The sequence below is a fragment of the Zosterops lateralis genome (assembly GCF_965231275.1).
Source record: "Zosterops lateralis genome assembly, chromosome: 3".
Lineage (NCBI taxonomy): Eukaryota > Metazoa > Chordata > Aves > Passeriformes > Zosteropidae > Zosterops > Zosterops lateralis.
The window spans coordinates 32,055,192-32,078,401 of NC_139764.1; the positions used below are offsets into that span (position 1 = coordinate 32,055,192).

At 36.3% G+C, this 23,210-nt stretch overlaps 1 protein-coding gene across 1 annotated transcript in view; it reads right to left on the minus strand.

The window, feature by feature from the left end:
- The window catches only part of AKT3 (AKT serine/threonine kinase 3), a 380,155-nt gene that overhangs the window by 270,526 nt on the left and 86,419 nt on the right, over positions 1–23,210 (minus strand). Inside the window, exons 4-8 of the mRNA XM_083857259.1 lie at positions 19,100–19,211; positions 17,534–17,678; positions 10,917–11,048; positions 7,891–7,956; positions 6,312–6,380 (exon numbers count right to left, since the gene is read on the minus strand). Of these exons, the coding sequence (XP_083713385.1) occupies positions 6,312–6,380; positions 7,891–7,956; positions 10,917–11,048; positions 17,534–17,678; positions 19,100–19,211 (524 nt within the window). The remainder of the gene's footprint in view (positions 1–6,311; positions 6,381–7,890; positions 7,957–10,916; positions 11,049–17,533; positions 17,679–19,099; positions 19,212–23,210) is intronic.

Sequence of the window (23,210 nt, forward strand, 5' to 3'; positions counted from 1 at the left end):
GTTGTCAGTATCTTAATGAAGAAAACATCACTCTCAGAATCTGGAACAACATCTAAAAAAGCACATTTTAGCTATTCAATTCAAATGTTTTCTAAAATGATGAGTTTTAATTACTGTTTAAAGCAAGTTTGGGTAATTCCTCAAAGATTAGTGATTTCTGTATTCTCCTTAAGACCAGATCAGCCATGTTACAATGTTTTTGGCTTCACCACAGGGGCTAACAATCAACAAAGCAGAAATAAAAAAATGTTAACATTTATAAATTAAATACGGACAGTGAAATCTGCAACAACTATGCATGCAGGTTTGGGGTTGGTTGTTTTTGCACTGTTTAAGGTATCAAGCAGATGAAAATTCTGAAATGGCAAGGCAGGTTAAAAAAATTCCAAAAGCTAACCAATAAAAAAAAAGCCAATGACGTGCTTAATCTGTCTTTATCACAACCTACTTTATGTCTTTAGAAAATCTACACTACTCACATGGCACAGAACAGTATAGGAATAACTGCAGCTATTTTCAGTGGATGGACTTCTGGATGTGGCACTTGGGGATAGGATTTAGGAGTGATTATGGTGCTGCTGAGCTGATGGTTGGACTAAATATAATCTTGAAGGTTGCTTCAAACCTTGATAATTCTGTGACTTTTTGAAATATAATTAGAAAGTCACAGCTATGAATTAGAAGTCAACTTCTTTCCTGAGAATTGTAATTCATAATAGGTGTATTGCTTTTGTCTTAGCCTAAACAAATTTCCCAGTAAACTGAGACTTTCAGCAGCAAATATAAGCACCTGCTTATACAGATAGGGAGAGGCTTCATAGAATACAGAAAATTCACTATGATTTGACTTCACAGAATACAGAAACTGCACTATGATTTAAAGAAAATATTTAAATTTTGTTCATTGTATCTGGATTCCCCTTTCAACTTCTTTTCCAGTGCTCAAGACACCCTCTAAAAAAGCAGCAAACCTGCATGATAAGGAGGATCTTTACTTTGCAGGTGTGTCTGTTGCTCCTGTTGCTCACCTGTTTAGGCACCAATCCCTGGTAGGACATGAGCCCCCTCTGAAGTGCTTTGCTCTCTGTACTGATGGCTGCCTTGTGGTCAGTGCAATCACAAGATCCATCTAAACTAATCAACCAAGTCTGACTTCATGAAATGCCTCATGCATTAGCAAACTGGGAAAAGGACAAGTACATTTCCCAATTTGTGTGGTCCTTTCCATACATTTCTGTAGTATTTAAATAAAAAGCAAATACCACTAAGTAGAATTTCATTCACATAAGGCAAAATACAAAATTTACATATTTACGCCTTTATGTCTGTTACGTGGTCTCTTTCATAAATAATGAGCTACTCATTATAAATAATAGTGCTACTCATTTTTAAGAGTGTTTTCTTGTTTTGATGGATTAAAAGTAATTTAAAATATAGGTCAACACACTCTGAGAACTGTAACTTCCAGTTAGCCCTACGTTTCATATCTGTGCTGAAGAACTATTGCAATTTTCTGTTTGAAAGAGACTAAAGTAGTAGCTGAACAGCAGCCTTAGAAAATTCTAAAACTTCAGGATACTTGCCACAAACACTTTTGTTTTAGTTTCCATTTAAAAAGTGTCCCAAATCTGAATCTGAAAGTTGAGAGCCTGACAAATTAACATATAAAAAAATTTACTTTCTTTAGCATTTATTTCCAACAAGATTGATATTAATTAAAAATACTTCAAAGTAAAATGACCAGCTAGAAATAATGAACAACAGTTGTGTTTGTCGAAGAAACTGTGAGCTTCTAAGTCAGCTTATTTTAATGTATATGTGACACTACAGTCACTCTTCTTCACATTATTATAGCACCTAACAGATTTGTCACCAAACCATGCTTGCTAGTTTTGAATGAAAAATGTACATTTAGATATGAAAATGCACATTAAAAGCCCATTCATACACTCAGATATACACTAAAGATATTAAGCAGATTCTAAAATTATAATAGGGAAAGCTGGGAGATTACAGGGGGATTACAGCATAATTTTCATCTAATTATATAGCTGGTTCACTATTTCAAAATAATTCTGCCACTGTGTTCTATTTACAATTGTCAGAACAGGAAGATTGTATTTATTAAGTCAAAGAAGGAAAAAGAGAAATGTGATGGAAGGTTATAAAAAGGTTCCCAACATTTTCACTATTTATTGATTTATGGTTATTACATGTGTGCTATAAAATCACTGGAATTGCAATAGAAATAGCCCTGGCACAAAGAAAGTCATTTTGCACATAACAGTTTTGATGGCATACACGAGGGTGCTATTGTTACAGTGAGGACCGGAGACACAAATTTCCTGGTATGCCTTTAAAAAATGCACAACAATGCTGTCATGGGGTTTTTCCTAATTAAAAAAAAATCATGGAAAAATTTAAACTAAGATCAAATATAGAATTATATTCAGCTGCAGATCCAAGCATGCCCAATATATGAAAGACACAACCTTGTATCAATTGATATGTTGAAGTTGTACACAGGTTAGTGACCTACTTAGCATGTTGTAAGTTGAATACCTGGCTCTTGCTGTTGTGTATTGGGTTTGCTCAGTTCTACATTTTATATCTGAGTGCTGATTTTGCAAAGCACTTTCACAGTCACCTTAAAATTTCAGATTATTTATTTCTTGTTTCAGACTTTGTACTGCTTCTTTCCATATTCTATACCCAAAGAAATACAGCACCCTCACCATGGACTGTCATAATTTCAAGCTAAGAAACATTCTCCTGTTTACTTATTTTTGAATAAGTAAGTAGGTTGTAAATCCTCTGTCGTTTTCTTTTTTCTAGACAGTAATAGCACTTGTTCAATTACAACAAGCCATTTAGTTCTCTCCTGCCTAATGAATTGAAGTAAGAGCTGTGGAACAAAAATGCCAAGAGGAACAGAGATTCAGAATCTTTATGTGGAGAATCATCTGAACAAATTTTGGGGTCTAATTTTATTATACACATAATTACCAATTAAGTTTGTTACCAAGTACGGAATCTGGAATTACCCTTAAATGTAGAGGGAGGAAGTTAATCAACTTATTAGTCAGTGTACTCTGCAGAGTAATGGATGCAGTAGATTTCGTTCCTAAAACATTTTCAACCTTTAAAGCAAAATACTGGAAATAAAAACTGGGAAACGTACACTCTAAAAGTTTCCCAAAAAACTAAGAGCCATTTGGTCAACCTAGCTAAGCCAGATGAGTATCTGTTTCCTTAAAACCAAATTTCAATTTCTTAACCCTACTTTAACATAATTCCTTCAATACAACAAAGGTATTAAGAAGTAATTCAAGTGGCAGACGTATCCTTCTACCTATAGACTGCAACACAGTTTATGATCAATAGACATTGGTAAACACTTCACCCATGGAGTCCAAAAGCAAAACCAAATGAAGGCAAAATTAAGCTTTTGGCCCACAACAATTATTTCAAGATTGCATGTTCGGCAGCAGGAAAAACCTTCTCAGTATAAGGAAAACATATTAAATATTTCCATCTGAATAATCTGTTTGGGGAAAAAAATCCTCTAATGGTTTGCTTTAGTATACTAAACTACATAATATGCTGGGGTTATTTTTAATGGAATCTAAAAGAGAATTCTTTACTGTAATGCTTTGTACACTGCAAAAGAGCACACACATAGACCAGTAAAACTGATGCAGTGACATTTTCGTTGTAACATGTTCTCTTATTAACTAAGCCCAACCAACTTCAAGTTACATAGGCAAGGTAAGGCAAAGATAAATTGGTACTATTGTAGAGGGATATTAACTTCACCATGGATTTAGATTTTTAACTGATACAAAAGATTCTTGCTTACAGTCATTTAACACAACTACTTCTCCAGAATGAATTCTCTGCCTCGTTCCTTGACTGTTTTCCTTTCTAGCCATAGAAAGAGGAAGCAAAGACTGCTACTATTGACCACAGCTTTCATTACTGTACTAGGGCAGAAGCCTAAATTGTGGCATTTCCTTTCTTTCACATGGGTAGGAGACAAGAATATGAATGTAAACTTCAAGAACTCCTTCATGAGGAGAACTGTTTCGGTAATAGTGCTCCTAAAAGACATAATCCATGACAATTCCCAACAAATTGTTCAGGCACAACTGTCTACCTAAAAAGAAATATGTAATCTAAAGGAATTTTAAATGGAAACACACTGAAGGTAGCACAGCACTGGAGAGAATCAAAAGCTACACAGTACATCTACAGTAATTTTCCCACTGGAAGGATATAATTAAAAGATGAGTTTTCAACACCTTCAACAGTCAGAATACCTAGGGAAATACAACTTCCTTGGAACACAGACAGAATAGTAGATAGAAGCAGCAAAAGAAAAAAGTCTGTGTACCATACAAGCTAAAATGCCGGCTAAACTTTGAGCAACTAACTTTCAGCAACTCTGAGTTAATAACAAGGCTATTTTTACAAATATGAAATTCTCTATTTTTTGGAAGGCACTAACTAAAGTCTGAAATTCACAAAAAATTTTGGTAAGATTAAAGATTTTCTTATTTTAAAAAAAACAGCTTGTCCAACTTATTATTCCAGACCTCCAGCCAAAGAGAAGCACATGGACAAATCAAGAGAGTTTCCTCAAAGAATACTACCTACTCTCAAAAGGCCATTTTTTCCTCACTGTGGCAAAACTTCAGTTAGCTTCATTGAATTAGAAACATCAGCAAAGTACATGAGCAACACTGACAAACAGCAGCATCGTACCTGGAAGAAAGTAACCCAATCCTGGCATGAGAGCATTGCAATTGCTCAGATCCCCAAAGCAAAAGCAGGCTGCCACCCACAAACTCATGACACACAACACTCGCAGTCATAGCCACAAAGTTGCACCACCCAACGCTGAGAAATGCATAGACCGAACTACAATTGACCAAAATACAGTCAGAGCATCCTCAATCATAAGAAAGGAGTTGAAAACATCCTCTGTGGGCTCTGCTCTGCATTCAAACAGGATGGAAAAGTACCTTTCAAAAAGACAAAGAGCTAAATTACAGGATGATGTTAAAAACATACTTTCAAACTGTCTCCCCAGAGATTATAGAAGTGCAGTAAGATCTTACAAACAGGAAAACCATGAAGAATTAGCTAGTTTATAAGACAATAACTAAAATCCATTGGAGACAGCATTGACTTAACATTGGTGATGTAAATTCAATGCAAATAAGCCAGCTGAGTGTCCAAGAGAAGCCTGTTATCCCTTTACTGCTGAGGGAGATTTTTGTTTCTGGTTCAACACCTGTGATGTGCAGAACTGAGTTTATACATTGAGTTCAACAAGCCATCCTCCCCTATGAGGACCCTACAGCACCTGTTTAGGCATGGCTGGTAGAGGATGGCCCAGGACAAGCTGGGATCTAATGGGCTGCAGGCAATGGGATTACAGCTAAGCCAGGTTTTATTGCAGAAGAAGACAGCTAAAATATAATGTAAACATTATGTATCATGTCACAGCAATTTCTGAATTAAGAAATGTTTTTTTAATAAAAAATCTCCTAGTGGAAACACTTAGTCCTTTAACATTATCATGAAGCATACAGTTGACAAAATAAGGAAAATCCCCTGGTTCGTGTTGTAACAAGACACAGTCTGAATAGCAAACAGCACCTAAAAAAGGTAGATAAAAGCCCTCTTCTTCAATTGCACTTCTCTAATTCCATTTGCTGGGTATCATTTTGGATATTTCATTCTTTACTGAGCAGCTGGAGGACAGCAATGGCTTCAAAGCTAACAACACTCTAAGAAGTTTAGTGCTTTAGTTGCAATTTCCAGAGTACGCAGCAAGTGAAGTGGAGACAAGCAATGAAAAATATGAATGCTCCACTCTTTTCCAATAGATATTTGTAATAGTTACAGCAAAGAGAGCACACATTTCATATTGGGACCAAAGCAACACTCGTCAACATTACTTCTGCTTCTTTACACTGGATTATGACTGTTTCATGCCAGAACGCGCTATAATATGCTTAAGTAAAAAGAACAATAAGCAAGTATATGCAATTATTTCTCTAGCATTAAATTATCTCTCACTATACTGAAGTCTAATTTTTTTGGAAGAGGAACTAGTTTTGAAAGAAAAGTTATAGAAACATGTCAACTTTTTTAAAAAATAAAACAGTTCAATTTTGTTTTTTTTAATAAAAGTCCTTTAATGATACTAGAAAGCAAAGAGGCAAGGGAAAAATAGAACCTTAAAAGTGCAATCCAATGACAGCCTTACTGTTACAAGTGCAGAACATTTTTCTTAAACTTACCTCTCCTCCGTTAACATACTCCATCACAAAACACAAACGATCCTTTGTCTGGAAGGAATATTTCAAGGACTTGCAAAGAAAACAGCAAAATCAAAGCAATTATCATCTTATTTTAACCCAGCCTCTTGCACTATAACTGTACAAAATTTCATCTTTTTAAATAGAAAATTCTGATTTTGGTAAGAACTTTAAGAGTAATTAAAAGTGTAACTTTTTATCTAGAGCTTGAGATGAATTAACACAAAAACTTTCAAGTGTTTCTTCATCTCTGCTACATGTCTACTGATAGGAAAAGATCATGCTTACTACAATAAAGTATTAAATGGCTACTAAAACACAATTTCATACTTCATTTCTTACTGCCACACACAGTACCATCTATTTCCACGCACTGTACTTTATGATGTCCACTTCCACAGTGCCCATGAAGAGAGAGATTATCATAATCTTTTTCATTTCTCCCAAATGAAATCTTAGAAGTCATCTTAACATCCATTTTGCTTTCATTTCCAAAGCAAGGACTCTCCAGTTTCATATTATGGAATGTTAAGAATGCTAAGTGCCAAATTAATATATTAATTTCCATATAATTTTGAAGTTGTAACAGATGTTGTGATCATAATTTAAAATTTTGATTTATCAACGTTGATTTATCAATGATACCACAAAAAATCTACAGATGAAGGCTTGGCCTAAAACAAATGAAATGGTGTGACGTGTGACTAAACTGCATGTCTCAATATAAAACTTGCTGAAAAATAACAGAAAGATAAGAAGATACAACTGCAGTACAGTTGTTGCATTTTTTGACGGGAGGTATCCCTACTCCTGCTTACCATTTCACTCTAATTCAAGAAACATTGCAGATCACTTTCATCTTTACTGAATTTCCTAGTTTTTCTAAATAAGAAAGCTTCCAGGTTCTACTTTGAAATTTTAATACAAAAAAAAAAAATCCCTGTCTCAAAAAGCACATTCACTGTATTTTCAAATAAAGAGAAGTTTTTTTTAATATATTCTCAAACAAGAGGAATCAGAACTACTTCTGCAGAAGTAAGTCACCTCTAAAGTTAAAACAATTAATCATAATTTGTCATGAGTCTCAAATTTTTTATCTTTTCAGTCTTTCCCTTCTACTAAATATTAACCATATGAAGACAAAGGTAGTGGGTTTTTTGTATTGGTTTTTGTGGCTCTGTGAGTTACTTGTTTTGAACAAATAATTATTTTTATTGGTTTACTGAATTCTTAATAAATTTTCTTGGTAAAAAATACACTTCTTAAATTAATACCTTTTATTTTAGAAGTGTTCATATACAAAAACTGAAAATAATTGCACAACAGTTACACAGTTCTACAATTAAATTTATTTTCAGTACAGTAAAGCCTTACAAATTTATTAGAAACTTCAATTCTGAATTCTTAATTACATATCCTGATAAAGGATTTAATAAGCACCAGATAGCTACTGATTGTTTACAAATCATCATGAGAAAGAATTCAAAATTTGTAAAATATGTTCATAATGGATGTTAAATATTACCTCCTAACGGACTTAAAACTAGTTCCCAATACTTACTGTTAAAAAAGGGTGTCTGGTGTTTTTCAATACTCTGCTTTCTGTAAGAGTATGAGCCACTTCATCCTGAGAAATAAACAGGAGAAGAAGTAGGTCTGAATTAGGATATAAAGTCATTATTTAATTAATTATAAGGAAAAGATCAGGACTTTCAAAAAGAGAAAGCTACTGTACAGTTTTGAAAAATGAATGAATCTTCACATTTTTTTAGGAAATATTTCACAAAAAACTGATTTTACATATTTTATTTGGTTTTCTTTCTTGCTTTAAAATGAAGTCTTTACATATAATTCAGAGATGAAAGAAATTATAATATTGGATTTGGTAGCTTAAAAACATAGTCATCACAACTTCACAGTTCTGGTATGAATCACCTGAACAATGTATCTACAGAGAGACTAAAGCGATGTGCGAGACATGTACACACGAGTAACTGACAGGCAAATATAAAACCCAGTCTCATCTAGCCAAGTGTTACGTAAAGTCAAGTTTTCTGTTTTTAAACTTTCACTTGGTTTGGTGTTGGTTTTGTTTTTATCCACCCAAGCTGTCCTTAGGAGCCCAGCGGGGAGCAGTGCTCCTCTGACCAGGCATCCCTAAGGACATTGGCCTCATCCCTGTAACTACTAGTTACACAGAACTGAAGACTACCCGAGTGTGACTCAAACTTCAACTGTAATCCTACAGAAGTAAATATATTTATATCAGAGTACACATTATTGCCACAAATAATACCAATATAACATTATTGTACTACACACATGCTTATCAGACTATGGTCTGAAGATAAGGTATTATTAAACTGGAAAGTAAACACAGATGTCAGGAGTTTTAAATTAGACTTTAAAGATTGTCAAAATAGGATGCAGAACAACAACAGATTCAGTGGTAATAAATTATGATGCCATTGAGCTGAATAGCAGTGCGACATGAGTATATACACTACAATGACATACAGGTGGAAACACAAACACAAACAAGCATAAAGGTTCATTTATTTATTTATTTTTAAACCTCTGTGGTTTACCAGATATATGGCATAAAAAGCTGCCAATGGCCAGTTTTTCTGGAATTACCTCAGGAGACTGTAATACTGGTAGTAATTTCCTTGTAAATGTAATATTATCTGTCACATAAGCAGGATAAACAGATTTAGTCTGAACTAGGCAGATGCTATAAAGCTGTCAATGCGCCTTTCTGCTTCATACTATACTTAGGAGTATAACCTTCTAATAGGGCTACTCTTTGCACAGGCAGGTAGCAACAAGAGGGATTGGTTTTAAATGAAAAGGAGAGAATTTCGAATGAAACGTTAGGAGGAGATTCTTTACTGAGAGAGTGGTGAGACACTGGGAACAGGTTGCCCAGAGAAACTGTGGATGTCCTGTCCCTGGAGGTGCTCAAGGCCAGGTTGGATGGGGTTTTCAGCAACCTGGTGCAGTGGAAGGTGTCCCTGCCCACACCAGCAAGATTAGAACAAGATGATCTTTTAGGTCCCTTCCAACCAAGTATGTTATTGATACAAAGGAAGAAGCCAAAATGCTCTGAAGGCTGGAAGGATAGAAACCAGCAGCTGCAGAGAAGGAGCTCATAAGATCTCCTGAGAATCCACAGATGCCAAGGGTGAGCAGAACACTGCTCACAGATGTCAGGCTGGAGACTGAGGCTCAGCACACAGCAACCAGACAGGCTCTGAGACCCACAGTGCAAATCACAGAGAGTGCTGCCTGGTCTTACAAGGAGGGCACTGGGGTGCTCCTTGCCATGCCGAATCAGGGGAGTACAGCAGCAAAGCCCTCTGTTCTTCCTGTATCTCCTGACTGTGAAGAAGAAAAGGGCACTCTCTGCCTCTGTTAGCCCAAACCATGCACATGCTGACCAGGCTGCCGCTGCACACAAGACAGCTGCTGGGGGCACACAGAACTCATAGGTCAGTCTCTTCACTGCTGAAGACATAAATTTAAGTCTCTCCCACTGTAACAGGTCTAGTTTTAATGATACTCAAGGAAATATAATTGTCTTTGACGCCTCCACTCTTCTGCCAAATTTAATTGCAACTAATCTACATATTCTAAAGCTATTAGAATGTGAATGACGGACAATGAACACAGACTGTAAAACTCTTGTAATCTCTGTTTTCATCAGTCAATATGAAGATCATACAAATCTGAAGGATATTTTCATATTTAATATATGTAAAACACCATTTACCCATTCACATTCAGATTTTATGGATACTGATATTGTTAGCCTCAAGCATTCAAAAAATATCAGTCAGACCCACATCCCTCAAAACATCCTCATTTAATAACTGGGATTATTTTCAATTCTGTCCCATCTTGATAATTGTAGGTAAGTTTCTTGCTTTCAACTTCTTCTGAAGAAGTGGGATTCAAAACTTCAGAATTGCCAGAAACAAAGGTCAGAGTAGATAATCTAAATTTAAGCTTGAGTTTATGATTTTTTTTGAACTTATGATCAAGCACAAGAGCCACTGACACTAATCAAGTTTCAGTGATTGGACAATGTCAGTTTAAACCACAAGTTCAGACATCAGCTTCAGACTTTCCCTATTTCTCAAAACCTGAAAAAATGGAATCATTAGTCCCATGCATAGCAATCTTATACAACATACGAGGAATAGAGCACAGGTCCATGAAATTAAATGTGTTTATCTGAATGAACCTGCAACTGACTTCGAAAAAAATGTGAAGTATCCAATATGCCCCAGAATGCACTTTTTGTTGTATAAACTCAGATTCCACTATCTTCCTGCCCGGTGAACTCTTTCAGTTTTAGCACATTCTAGATTATAAAATACCGGGAAAAGGCATGCAAAATAGTTATACTTTTTTTTTTTTTTTGCATTCTTGTTTTCTGTAGAAACACACATCCACACATCACATTTGTGAAGACACACTTCTATCAAACCAAGTTATCATCAAAAACCAGCGCATTTTATGTATTAAATATTGATTATTCCATTCTTTAAAATGACTCAATATTAAAAATATAACCTTTCTTACCTTTGCAATTATTACTTCTTTTTTCAAAATTTTCATAGCATAGTATTTGCCACTAGCCTTCTCTCGGACCAGGATAACTTTGCCAAACGTGCCTTTGCCCAGTAGTTTTAAGTAGTCAAAATCATTCATTGTCTGTACGGAACAAAGAACAAGGATTAGCAAGACTTAGGTTATCCAGTTCCAACATGTAACCAAACCCTGTTACCGATAAAAATAAGAACAGTTTACAAAAACAGGCCCACTTCTGTGATTAAGTTTATTATCACAGAATTGTTTAGGTTAAGAAAGACCTTTAAGATCATCAAGTCCTGCTGTTAATCCAACACTACCAAGTCTGCCAGTAAACCAGGTCCCTAAATGCCACATCTACATGTCTTCTAAATAGCTACAGGGATGTTGACTCTGCCACTTCCCTGGGCAGCCTGTTCCAATGCTTGACAACTCTTTCAACAATTTCAATGAAGAATTTTTTTCCTAATAGCCACTCTAAACCTCTCCTGGAGCAACTTGAGGCCACTTTCTTTCATTCCATCACTTCTTACTTGGGAAAAGAGATCAATCCCCCTCCCATGGCTATATCCTCCCTTCAGGCAGTTGTAGAGAACAATAAGGTCCCCTCTGAGACTCTTTCTCCAGGCTAAACATCCCCAGCTCCTTCAGCTGCTCCTCATAAGACTTTGCCCTGGACACTACACCAGCTCCATTGCCCCTCTCTGGACACACTACACTATGAATCAGATCACTGAACCTTTCCCCTTGGATTTATAGGCTTTTCATTCCACTTCCACTCCCTGTCTGTCAGTTCAGGGAGGGTCTGAGTGCCCAGACAACACTAGTCTTGCTGTTGTTGACCAAGACAAAGAAGGCAGCTAACTGCTGTCATTAAACTACCAGGACAAATCGTTCAGTATTATTATTATAATTCTCTAAAGCTAAGTACTGCACACACTTTTATTTTTATAAAGCATACACAGGACAAAGCCTAAAGCAGCATTTCAATAATGCACCATATTTAATAAAGCTCATCAATTCCTGCATTACCAGGGACTCACAAACATGATGTATCAGTAGATTTTTGCGTAACACCAACCACTGCACTGATGGCTTTCTTGAAACATACATGATCCTCACTGAAATGTTGTACCTCTAAGACTTTACAGCAGCCTTTGCATTAAAATTAGACTTTTTAATATTTCAGTACAGATTACAATTACATGGTATTTACACTAATCAATCTGGTTCTGAAAAGGAGGAGGTAGCAAGATTTCGTCTTTCCTGTGACTGCTACTGCCCTAGTTTTGCAGGCTAAACACAGTGCATCCAAGAGCTAGTTCCATCAACAGACAAACTGACATTTATCAGCTCAACTGGTGTGTCACACATGGTCCTGAGCCCAAAGTTTGAGTCAATAATCCTCCTAGTTTTACAAGTTCATTTCACAGCCAGTTCAGAAACATCAACTCCATGGTCCAGGAATCAGATGCAAAGATGAGGATGTAGAGAAAAAACAGAACAATACAGAGAGCAGAGTGACTGCTCAGGGCTGCTTTGAATTGACAGCAGAATCTACTTGGCCAATCACTGTGTGCTTCTACAGCACATCTTTCAGTGTGCTGTGTTACTGGCTTGGTTGCAGCACCACAAAACCATCAAGTTTTGCAACTGGAGAAAAGCAGTTACAAATTCTGAAAGGCGACACACTCATCTATTCTTGTTATAGCACTGTCCTGCAGTATCAATGGCCTTTCTTCTTTCGTGAAAAGCACACCTCAAAACATTTTTACTCCTCAGTCTCAGTATTGCTGAGTTAAACATACTTAATCTTGTTCTGTGAGAGAAAAGGATCATCCCTTATCTTTCATCTTCTCAGTGTCTCTTTCTATCACTACTTGTGGCCTCAGGCAGTTCTGTTGAATACTGCTGTTCTGGATAAACTTCTACTTGTATTTTCCACAAGAGAATTAGTACTTTCCTTATCTCTACCAGAAATACCTCTTAACACTGCCTACATATTTCACACACATTCCAGGTGTAGAGGCACTGGGCATATCCCTGGTGCGCAATCACAAATAGTGGCAGCAAAATATATTCACTTGTGGGAAAGAATAAAGGGCAAAATTACCTTCTGAAATTATTTATTCCTTTAAGCTCAAGTGCATGATACTATTACTGTGGATCTGAATTTGCTGTCGACAAACTCTGGAAGGAATTTATGCAGTTGTTCACTCAGAGTCAGTTCGCAATCTGCTCACATAAGAGGTAGAACTGAAGTTCCATCAACCACATTAATGCGCAATTCCTCAGCTTTTAAGTTTAACCTGCAGCTTCAAAGCTGCAAAAGGTCTTCAACACTCCATTTAACACCTGGATCCCTGGGTGTTTCAAAGCTTTATTATGGAGAAGATGCTTCCCATATATCAATTTTCTAGCTATATCAATAGGAATGAAATATTTTTCCCCATCTAGTCATTGATTGATAGCTTCTAAGCAAACTAACCTTGATGCTCACACAAACACTTTGCAGTGACAGATCTTGCTTTGCTGCCCAAACCACCTCACATGAGGAGGAACAAAATTGCCTTTATCCCAGCAAGAAATACAAGTAACAGAGATTTCCAAGGCTCAGTATAGTTTTTATTTAAAGCAAACTCACTTTACACAACTGAGTTAAAGTTTATTACTACAGACAAATCTTTGAAGAGTCAACCTTTCCAAAATCTACTCTAATGTGAGATAACTTGTAGTATGTAAAGCTGTGATCACAACACTGTGTGGCTCCTCCTATTCAATCAACTAAAGGTAAGACTTCTCAACGATTACTTTCAGTCCAGTACTTTGGAAAGTCAGGTTATCTACTCAATGGTTCTGTGACAACCACGAAGCAGAAAACAATTGCCTTTGAGCAAAAGCAGTGAATATTGACAAAAACATATGAAAAATTAAAAATCCATTCAAAACACAGTTCAGGCAGAAGATGAGTAATACAGGGCAGAACCCTTCAGTCAAAAGCTCCCTGACAAAGAAGGGCTGACAGCTTTATTGATAAATACTGAGCTAGTGACTGTAACAACTTATCTCTTTAACAGTCACAAATTAATGAGATCACAAGCAGTCTCAAAGGAGTAACTTCTCCAACATTTCTGATTTTCTCTAAGACACTGGAATTAGAGATTGACCATCAGAGTCTGAATAAAACCAGGTCAGAAAAGCTGCCCTTTGCCCATGCACAGAAGGAGGATCTTAGCTCAACTGATCACAGACATGGATCTGATGCTAAAGGCAGCAAGCCAGTCCAATTGAAAGACTGACTGGCCCAAAATTTGCTTACATAATGTTCAGCAAAGAAGCCATTAATCTAGATACAAGCTCAGTGAAAACAAGTTAAAAATATATGTATATTTATAAGAGAAAGGTAATAGGTTTGCAAGATTTTGAGCCATGGCTTAACAGCACATTATGGTGGTGGTGTTAGTTCTAAGAATAAAGACTCCTGATGCTCTCATTCCTCAGAAGCTTAGCAGAAGGCTTAGAGATGATACGCAGTGCAGGATAACTCAAAAAGTCTGCCAAAGAACACAAGACCTTGGGAGATAAAAACACAGATGCCATAGCTAGGGGTGTACTGAAAACTGGTGGAAAAATGGAAATACTTCCTAAACCTGAAGGAAGATGGTAACTTTGGAGGCTCCTGTAAGATTGGATTCTTTCTCCTTCGTGATTTTCCCTAGTTATTCATTCCTACTGTACTCCAAGTTTTGAATCTTTTTCTTCATTACACGACTTTTAAGCTTCCTCTGAAAAATTTGCTCTTTATTCATCCTGCATCCTGCGAATCAAATTTGTAAACAAAGAAAAACCAATGAAGCCACAGGAGATTACACTAACCAAAAAAACATTATGATGTTCAGCCTTCTATAAAATATTTTTACTCCCCTAAGGGAGGAAAATCTGTTGACCATCTAAGCACACCATCCCCTATGGATGATCTGTTAAAAAAAATACACCCTAATGTAGGTGTTGAAAATTTCTACCAAAGAAACTAACTTTTTTTTTTTTTTTTAATTCCTGATGTGTACCATGATTAGACCATGTGGAGTTTTCATCTTATTTCATCAGAGAAAAACTCTACTAAGAAGTAATAGTACAGTAAGAAATAAAAGTAGTTTGCTAAGAATTTTGAGTATTACAAATTTTAGTGATGTCTAAAACTTAAATTGCAAGTTGACACCATTTAAAAAAATTGGGAAAAAGAAGAGGTGCTTCTGGTTCTTCCAGCTAATCTAAACAGGGATGGAGCTGTCGTGTCTATTCAAATCAAGTTTCACATCCTAAAGGCTGTTTTCTTTTCGCTACCTTTTCAGAGAAGAACAGACCCAACTTCTCTCTGTCTTGTCTCCTAATCTGATTATGCTCTTCTACTCATATGTATACCATCTGGTGCATGCACAAGCAAAATTCACTGGGCTTAGATGTAAAACCAGGTGACAAAACAAGCTTTTGTCAAAAAAGGACACATTGTGTAAAAATCCCTGAAAGGAAAGAAATCCAATTCCGAAAAAAAAAAAAAAAAGAAAAGAAAAAAAAAATCAATAAAAATGCATTAAGTCATTATAACTGAAATGGTTCTGATTACATTAACAACTATGAAAGCTTAAACAACAGCTTTTCAGAGACATTTCTACAAAACAGAAACAGCTTTTTAAAGATCTATTTTTCACAATTTCAATTAAGATGGAGGCAGTGGCAATTCCCTGTCATATTGGTCAATTCATATTTTTTATTCCAAAAACTTCTGAGCATCTTTCACTAACATCTTCCAACAGTGAGAAATCTGCTGGACAATTTTGAGTTTTGACTCTATTGTTTTTATTTTTATTTTTTTTTAATCTTTATTATCTTTTAATTATCATTATTATTTTTTGTCGTTCTGTTATTTTGCTGTGTTATTAGATGCTGAACATCAACATTTTTCATTTCACCTTTGTTTTGTAGTTTGGTTTTGGCTTGTTGCCAAAGCCATTAAATATTCTGCAGTACTGCCCATACACTGTCCCAGCATATTATTTCAGCATTTCTTAAAGCACAAGTGGCAAGACAGAAACAAAACTGATCCTCCTACTTCTTTTGTTGTATGGGAAAACACACTGCACTGTGAACAAGGAAAGCACATTTCAGATAAACTACTTGTATGAGACAGCATTAATTTTGACACCAGAAAAATGAATGTTGTTATGCAGTGGGTTTGTATTCCACTAAGAGGATACATAGGCTTGGAACAGAGCTCAAATCTTTAACAGGGCAAACCCAAATCCCTTCCACATAATCACACTGCCTCTCACAAGGCTGACACATCTTAAACACTGCCTCTGTCTTGCTGTCACTTATCATATTTTACCCTGCAGCACAGTCATTAAATATCCATGCCACCAGGATAAAGGTTCAATGTCAGCCTGACAATATATGTTCAGAGTTTTGTTACCGCCCTATAGAATTGATTTTACCTTTTTCTATAGCAGACAAAGGTTAGGAATTTGCATACAACGAAACTGCATAAAAGAACTCTTTGGACTGCAGACTCAAGTTACCAAAAATTAGGACATGATAGAACTAAAGTTCCCTATGACACCTTTCTTATGTTCTTAAGGTACAGTTCTCAGTCCTGACTTTTCTGTGATTTTTATTTCATGTAGCACAACAAACAAAACATGCTTTATTAATAAATAGAGAAATGTTCACCATTTCTTATACTGTTCATCACTCAAAGGCATTAAAATATGTGAGCTATAAGCTGTTTTGCTCTGTCAGCTGACTTCTACTTAGTTTTCTACAGGCTTCACTCCTAGCTAGAAAAGGTAGTCAGTCCTATGTAAACTGGTTATTATTTTTCACGTAATTTCAGTGCATTTCTAGAGTCATGTCAACTCAGTATAGTAAATGAGAGGCGTGAGTTTGAGTAGCCCATAGAGGACAAAATGGAGACACATAAGCAAACTTTGAGTGGCATCGGATCTTTAAAACATGCTCTTGGTTGTGTGTTTAACCTGTGGACTCTGGAGATGCAACCACAAGTATGTTATAGCCAACAATGTACACATTCCTACTTACACCAAAAGCTGCAAAGGACTGTAAAGGACAGAAAAATGAAATGCTGCTTTCTCTTACTTCATTGAAAACTAAAGCAAAGTTATTTCCCAAGTTAGCAAAAACCAAGGCAAAAGTCAGATCCTGCCAGCCTTTCTCATGCAAATTACCTATTTTGTACTGGGTATTATTTGCATGAGAAAAGGGGCAAAAGTGCTTGTCCAAAGAAAGCATTTTATCACCATACTTCTAAAATAGTAAACAAATAAAAGGATGAAATAATAGTCAAACAATATGCAGAATGTTAGCATGTGCCTGAATGGCTGAACTTTGTTTTTCAGAAGTGCTATACCAGCTTAACAAATAAACAAAACTAGAGCAGTTCAGCTTTATTGAAATAAATACATACTTTGATCTTATAATACACTGAAATTTATGTTGAAATACTATTCCCTGCTTATTACTTCACCCAATTAGACCACTGTACAAAAGTTATTTACATATGAGCCCTGTCAGTTATTTTTTAAGGTCATTACCTTTCGTTTATGATGGGTTGTTGAAGCATCCATCTCTTCTTCTCCTATATTGTCTATCTGAGAAGTTGGACTACAGTTCATCCTCTCCTCTTCTTGTCTCTGAAGTCTGTCTGCTACAGCCTGGATTGCTTCTGTCCATTCTTCCCTATCATGAACAAGCCAATACCTCTATTAGAAACCATAAAATATGTATCATAGTTTATAAAGCTTCTCACAGGCTGTATTGTTTCAATATTCAATTCTCATATTACACTGCAGAAGACTTGTATTAATTAATCACTGCAATTTCCTTCCAAATCCTGCCTTTTGTTAAAGGGGGTGAAGTTGACCACAAAGGATCACTATATGGGTAACTTCAGGAATTAGCAGTTTCTGATTCTGTAAGCATTCTATTAGTGTAAACTTGAAAACATTTGTTCCAGGTATAATACAGCTGAGAGCACAGGGTGCCATTCTCTCATGCAATAGTATCTCATAATAATAACATGCTATTTTAAGAGACTTTCTGGTATTCCTCCTCCCTTCCAGACATTTTTACAACAACAACAACAACAAAGATTAAACCATAGCATGTGTTCAACTCTTTGTCTGTCCACTCTTAAAACTCAACTTAGAGGCACTTTTCACAAATTTCCCTCAAAAAAGGCACTTGAAGATAACTAAATTCCTACAAGCATCCAAAAACCCTTTGGCTGCACTGAGGGGCAGGCCCAGGTGACAGTTTCTGTGGAGGACAAGCAGGGCCACCAGGCAGCCCTTGTGATGGTCATAGCCCCACACCAAGCACGGTACCTGCTGCCTTTTGCTCAGCCAGCAAGGGATTCGGGACATTGTCATGGTATTTACTACAGAATGCAGTGTGAGCTACTGCACTGCACCGAAGAAAGACAGGGTGGAGACACACAACCAAGGTAGAATTAAAAAAACCTCTGAGTGAAACAATAGAAAAAGCAAAGTTGTTGGTTATCTACTGATGCAAAAAATAATAGCCAGATCATAGTGCTGGTCTCAAAAGGACAGATGTCCACAGTGGGAAGATTCAGTGCATCTAATCATAGACAGAGCACGGAAATTTTGAGTGTGTTATCCCATATTTCCTACATGCATTAAAAAAGTTTGCAGTGCATTTAAAAAGTTAATTCTTAAGAGTTTGTGAATGTTTACTGAAACAAGAAAAACTAATAAGCCAACATAAAATAAATTATAATAAGCATGCTGCTTTCTGTGCCAAAAGAAAGGAGCACATTAGGAGGAGTAAGACAGCAAGGCTGGAAATATTTCAATCCAGGCTTTGGATGTTCAAAATTTAACACTTCAGAGACATATCATGACATAGTTTTGGCTTATTTGAACACACTCATCCCACCTACTCGCAGGCAACTCTTAGACTAGTTATGAGCTCAGATAATATTTTACAGAAGCTGACTTAAAAATCTGTAACTAACTGCTCACATGTGCTCAGAATGTCACAGTTCCAAGTGCTGATTGCTGTGCAGGCCCAGCAGAGACTCTGCTGAGGCTTCTGCACGAGGATTGCGAAAAGGAAGGAAAGAATAAAACCCTCACCGTTCCTCTGGAGTGTCTACGTGGAACGTCCTCTCTATGACAGTGGTCCACTGGAGACATCTGATAATGAATGTGTTCGGCTTTGGTCGCTCTGTTTTCATTAGCTGACATTCTAGACAAACACATGACATTGCCTTTTTTATACATTGCCAGTTAATGGGTGAAGAGCAAATTAAATTACTTAGATGAAATTCATTCAGCTCATGTATCCCCCATTCAAGATCTATCCAGCACACAAGGAAATACAGAACAGCAATACAACCACAGCCTTGAACAAAGGGTAGCGGATAATAATAACAATAAAGCAGGTGAAGAAAGCAGTCAGAGGAATTGATGAAACTTGTATTGTTGTCCATATAAAGAGTGCCATCTCCATTTGTTAACTTGGTCTGTGTTATGACGCTAAGAAGAGTATTAGATCCTGGATTGCTATAGCATGCCAAGGAAACAGCAGTAGCCACTGGCATATTTTTCCATCTGTACCCAGCAGGAGGAATATGACATTTTCCCTTCAATGGTAACCATGTCACAATTACTGATAGTACTGTCACTTCAGGGGAAGATTTATTATAAAACAGCCTAACTAAGAAAATTCAGATGTTGAAATTAGTCTGATTATTAAATATAGATTAACCCCACACACACCACCAGTGGGGCTGCCCCAGGAAATCATCTAACTCTCTTTGTGCCCTATGGCAGGATCAGGTCCAACTATGCTATTTCTCATAAGTATTTCTCTACACTCTTTCTAAAATCCCCCAAATGTACTAATTTCAAAACTCCTGTAAGCAAACTATTTTATCCAACTATAAAGAAATTAACTATTTTTATCCCTGTAAGATTTTTCCTAGGATTTAATGCAACTGTTCCTATAACTTCAGCATACTGTTTCTTGTCGTTTTGACTAAATTACTTCATCTTTCCAGCAGCCATCCCTTTTAGTCATTTGAAAACTGCTTTATCTCTCTTCAGTCTTCTTTAAGTCAGTTCAATCTATCTGTCCCTCATCATTGCGCTTTCAGATGCAAGATCTTCCTTGTTCCACAATTCTAGGCATATTGCAGACTGCCTATTGCCCCTTTGTTGCAAGACCACAATGCTGGCGATTCAGGCAATGGTTTGGTGTTGCTGTGTATTAGTTCTACGATGTAGGATACTGCACCAAAGATTACAGTTGCAATACTCTGACAAACTGAAACTCCTTATTCATGCAAATATATTTAAACATTTCTGAGAAGCTAAGGTTATTCTGTCAAAAGTATTACTTGTTTTTCTGCAGCTACCACAATGTAGACAAACCATCACATCTCATGTCTGGAACATTATCACTTGTTCAAAGCTGATCTAGATCAAATATGTGTGTGTGATCTAAAATGATTCATCAGGTTCACAAATCAATCAATAATGATATGGTAAATGAATTCCTGTTCACCTACAATCTGCTGTAACTTCTTTTTGATATAGCTACCACCTACTGGTTGACCCACACCTTTTACTTATGTAGCTTACTATTCTTCATTCCAGCTAATGTCAACACTTTACTGAAGTCATATGACATGTACCACTTAACAAGGCATGCCTTCCTTTCACAAAAATAAATTATTTTGGCTTGGCATATTTTCTCTTCACAAATTCAGGATCCTGAAACCTCAAGTATCATCTACTGCAATTTTTTTTATTTGAAAAAACAAAGAAGAGTGGATATATCTATACATAGTATTTTTTTCTGCAGCTTAGCAGAACACCTCAGAAGCTTGACAGACACAGGTATGAGAAACAAAAGAGGAGTGAATATTGTCCTGTGCACATGTGCATTCCTTGATGAACAAACTGAACAAACTGTATATTCACCATACATCTATAAATTATTATGTAAGTCAGACTGCTCACTGTCAGGAACGGAGATGACATTCCATTTAACAAACATTTCATTAAAAAAGAGAAACAGAAATTCACCCCCCTTGCTTACACACACTCTGCTAGATCTTGGATGGAATGAGAGCCATCCTCAACGTGCAGAAGAAAGATCTACAGCAGGATGGACACAGGAAGTCCAGTTTAACACAAAAGCTGGAAGAGAAGCAAGGCAGACAGACACACAATGAAGTAGAGCTGCTTAGGCTACCTAATCAGGGTTGTATCTTGGTGCAATTACTCAGGAGATCAAAGAAATCCCTGTCTTCATGGGTATGGTTGAAGTCCAGCTATGATCATGGTGACAGTGAAGGTAGGGTTAACACACTTTTTTTTTTAACTTCCTCAGTTGAAGTTCCAAGGAATATGTGGGGCTACCTTCCTAGCAGAAGAGACTAGAAGCATTGTCTGCTCTAAGATTATCTCATCTTACTCCTGACAAAACCATCCTCTCATCTTTAATCCTATCACACTTCAATCATGTAGGCTGAAATTTTCTTTACTGGGTGTCTGCCTAAAGCTGCACACTGCTGGAAAATGCTGCTTTTTGGAGAAGAGACTTAAAACTTGGCAAATCAAGACCTTTGATATCCTTTTAGTATTCCTGTGAAAATGTAAGGCATCTGGCCACACTACATGTGGGAGGGATAAGAGTGCAGTGGGAGGAGGGTAAAAAATTACAATAACAATTACTAAAGCATAAAATCATTGAAAGTCTACGCACCGAGTATAATCCAGAGGCTACAGCTATCCCCTGCCTCTCCACATGCTAAATTGAAAGCATTTCACTTATATTCATAATGCCTTACCCTCTTCCTTAGACAAATTTGAAAAAGAAACTACCTCACTGAGGCAAAATCCAATGTAGAAAGATGGCATACAGCAAGTTATTTACAGGAGAGCTGTTAGAAACAAAAGACTAGGGAATAAAGGGAAGAAAGTGGTAATAGGACAGGAAAAAGACTGGAACCTACATGAGAAAGAAAAGCATGGGGATAGCTAGAGTATAGCCAAATTAGAGTACCTAGTTTAGAGGAAGGAATGTGAAAAAAGCTGCCAGGGAGAAAAGTGAGCTGACTGTGTTAGGACAGTCTGAAGAAAAAAAGGTACAGAGACAAAATTACAGAAAAGTCTGTACCAGTCAAAGAGCATATCCTCTCCAATGCCTATGACGGAACTGAAGATTTTTAATGCCACCATTTACTTTCTCTTTGCCAATACATACAAATATGCATACATTTAAATTCCATTGTTTAAGTTTTCCAACTCATGTATGAAAAGAATGGAACTAATGGAATTACACCTGCTTATGTCCAAATGTTAAGCATGATATAGTCTTCACCTATATAAATACAATATACTATATAAAGTATTTTATATATATAGGTATGTACTTTAAGTAAATCTGTATCTAATAGACTATTTATATTACATTTTTTCAGTCAGCCTTCAAAGTCACTATGCACATTATTAACAAGAACACAATATTTATTAATATTATAAATAATAAAACATTATTGACAAAAAAAATATTCTGAGTTTTTATTGCAGATGATTAATTAAACTAATGAAAGGTAATTACAAAAAAACTTAAGAATTGAAAATAGTACTGAAAACAAAAAAATCTCCAGATAAATAACCCCCCAAAATGCCATTTCACTATCACTGGAGGAAACTGTTGGAAAATAAAATTAAGCAAAATTTAATTAGCTTTGGTAATATTCTGTTACAAGTGCCTAAAGATTTGATTTCCTTGTGGAAGGTTAAAATTGAATACATTCATATCCATCCCTTATGAAGTGAAAGGGGTTTCAGAAGGAAGTGGAGGGCCAGTGTATGCCCAAAAGAGGTGTACTACCCATTCTTCTCAAGTAGATTAAAATAACTGAAGTCTGCTGATATTTAGGAGCCTCACATGTTTCATGTGCTGCTGTATATAAATGTATGGGATAAACAGTATTCCTGCCATGACTGAAACATGAATAAAAACTTCTCTGTGAATGCCTTTCACCTACTACGAGGGAAAAAAAATCTATTAAGATGAATAAGTGCTGTATACACAGCTACTGCTAATTACCAAAATATTTTTCTACTAATTAGTGGAAAAACCATAGTAGTTTAAGACTGAGTGAATAGTTTGGAAAATACAAAAGCACAGAAGAAAGAGTGAAACTGGCTACTGAGAGCTGGCTCTGAA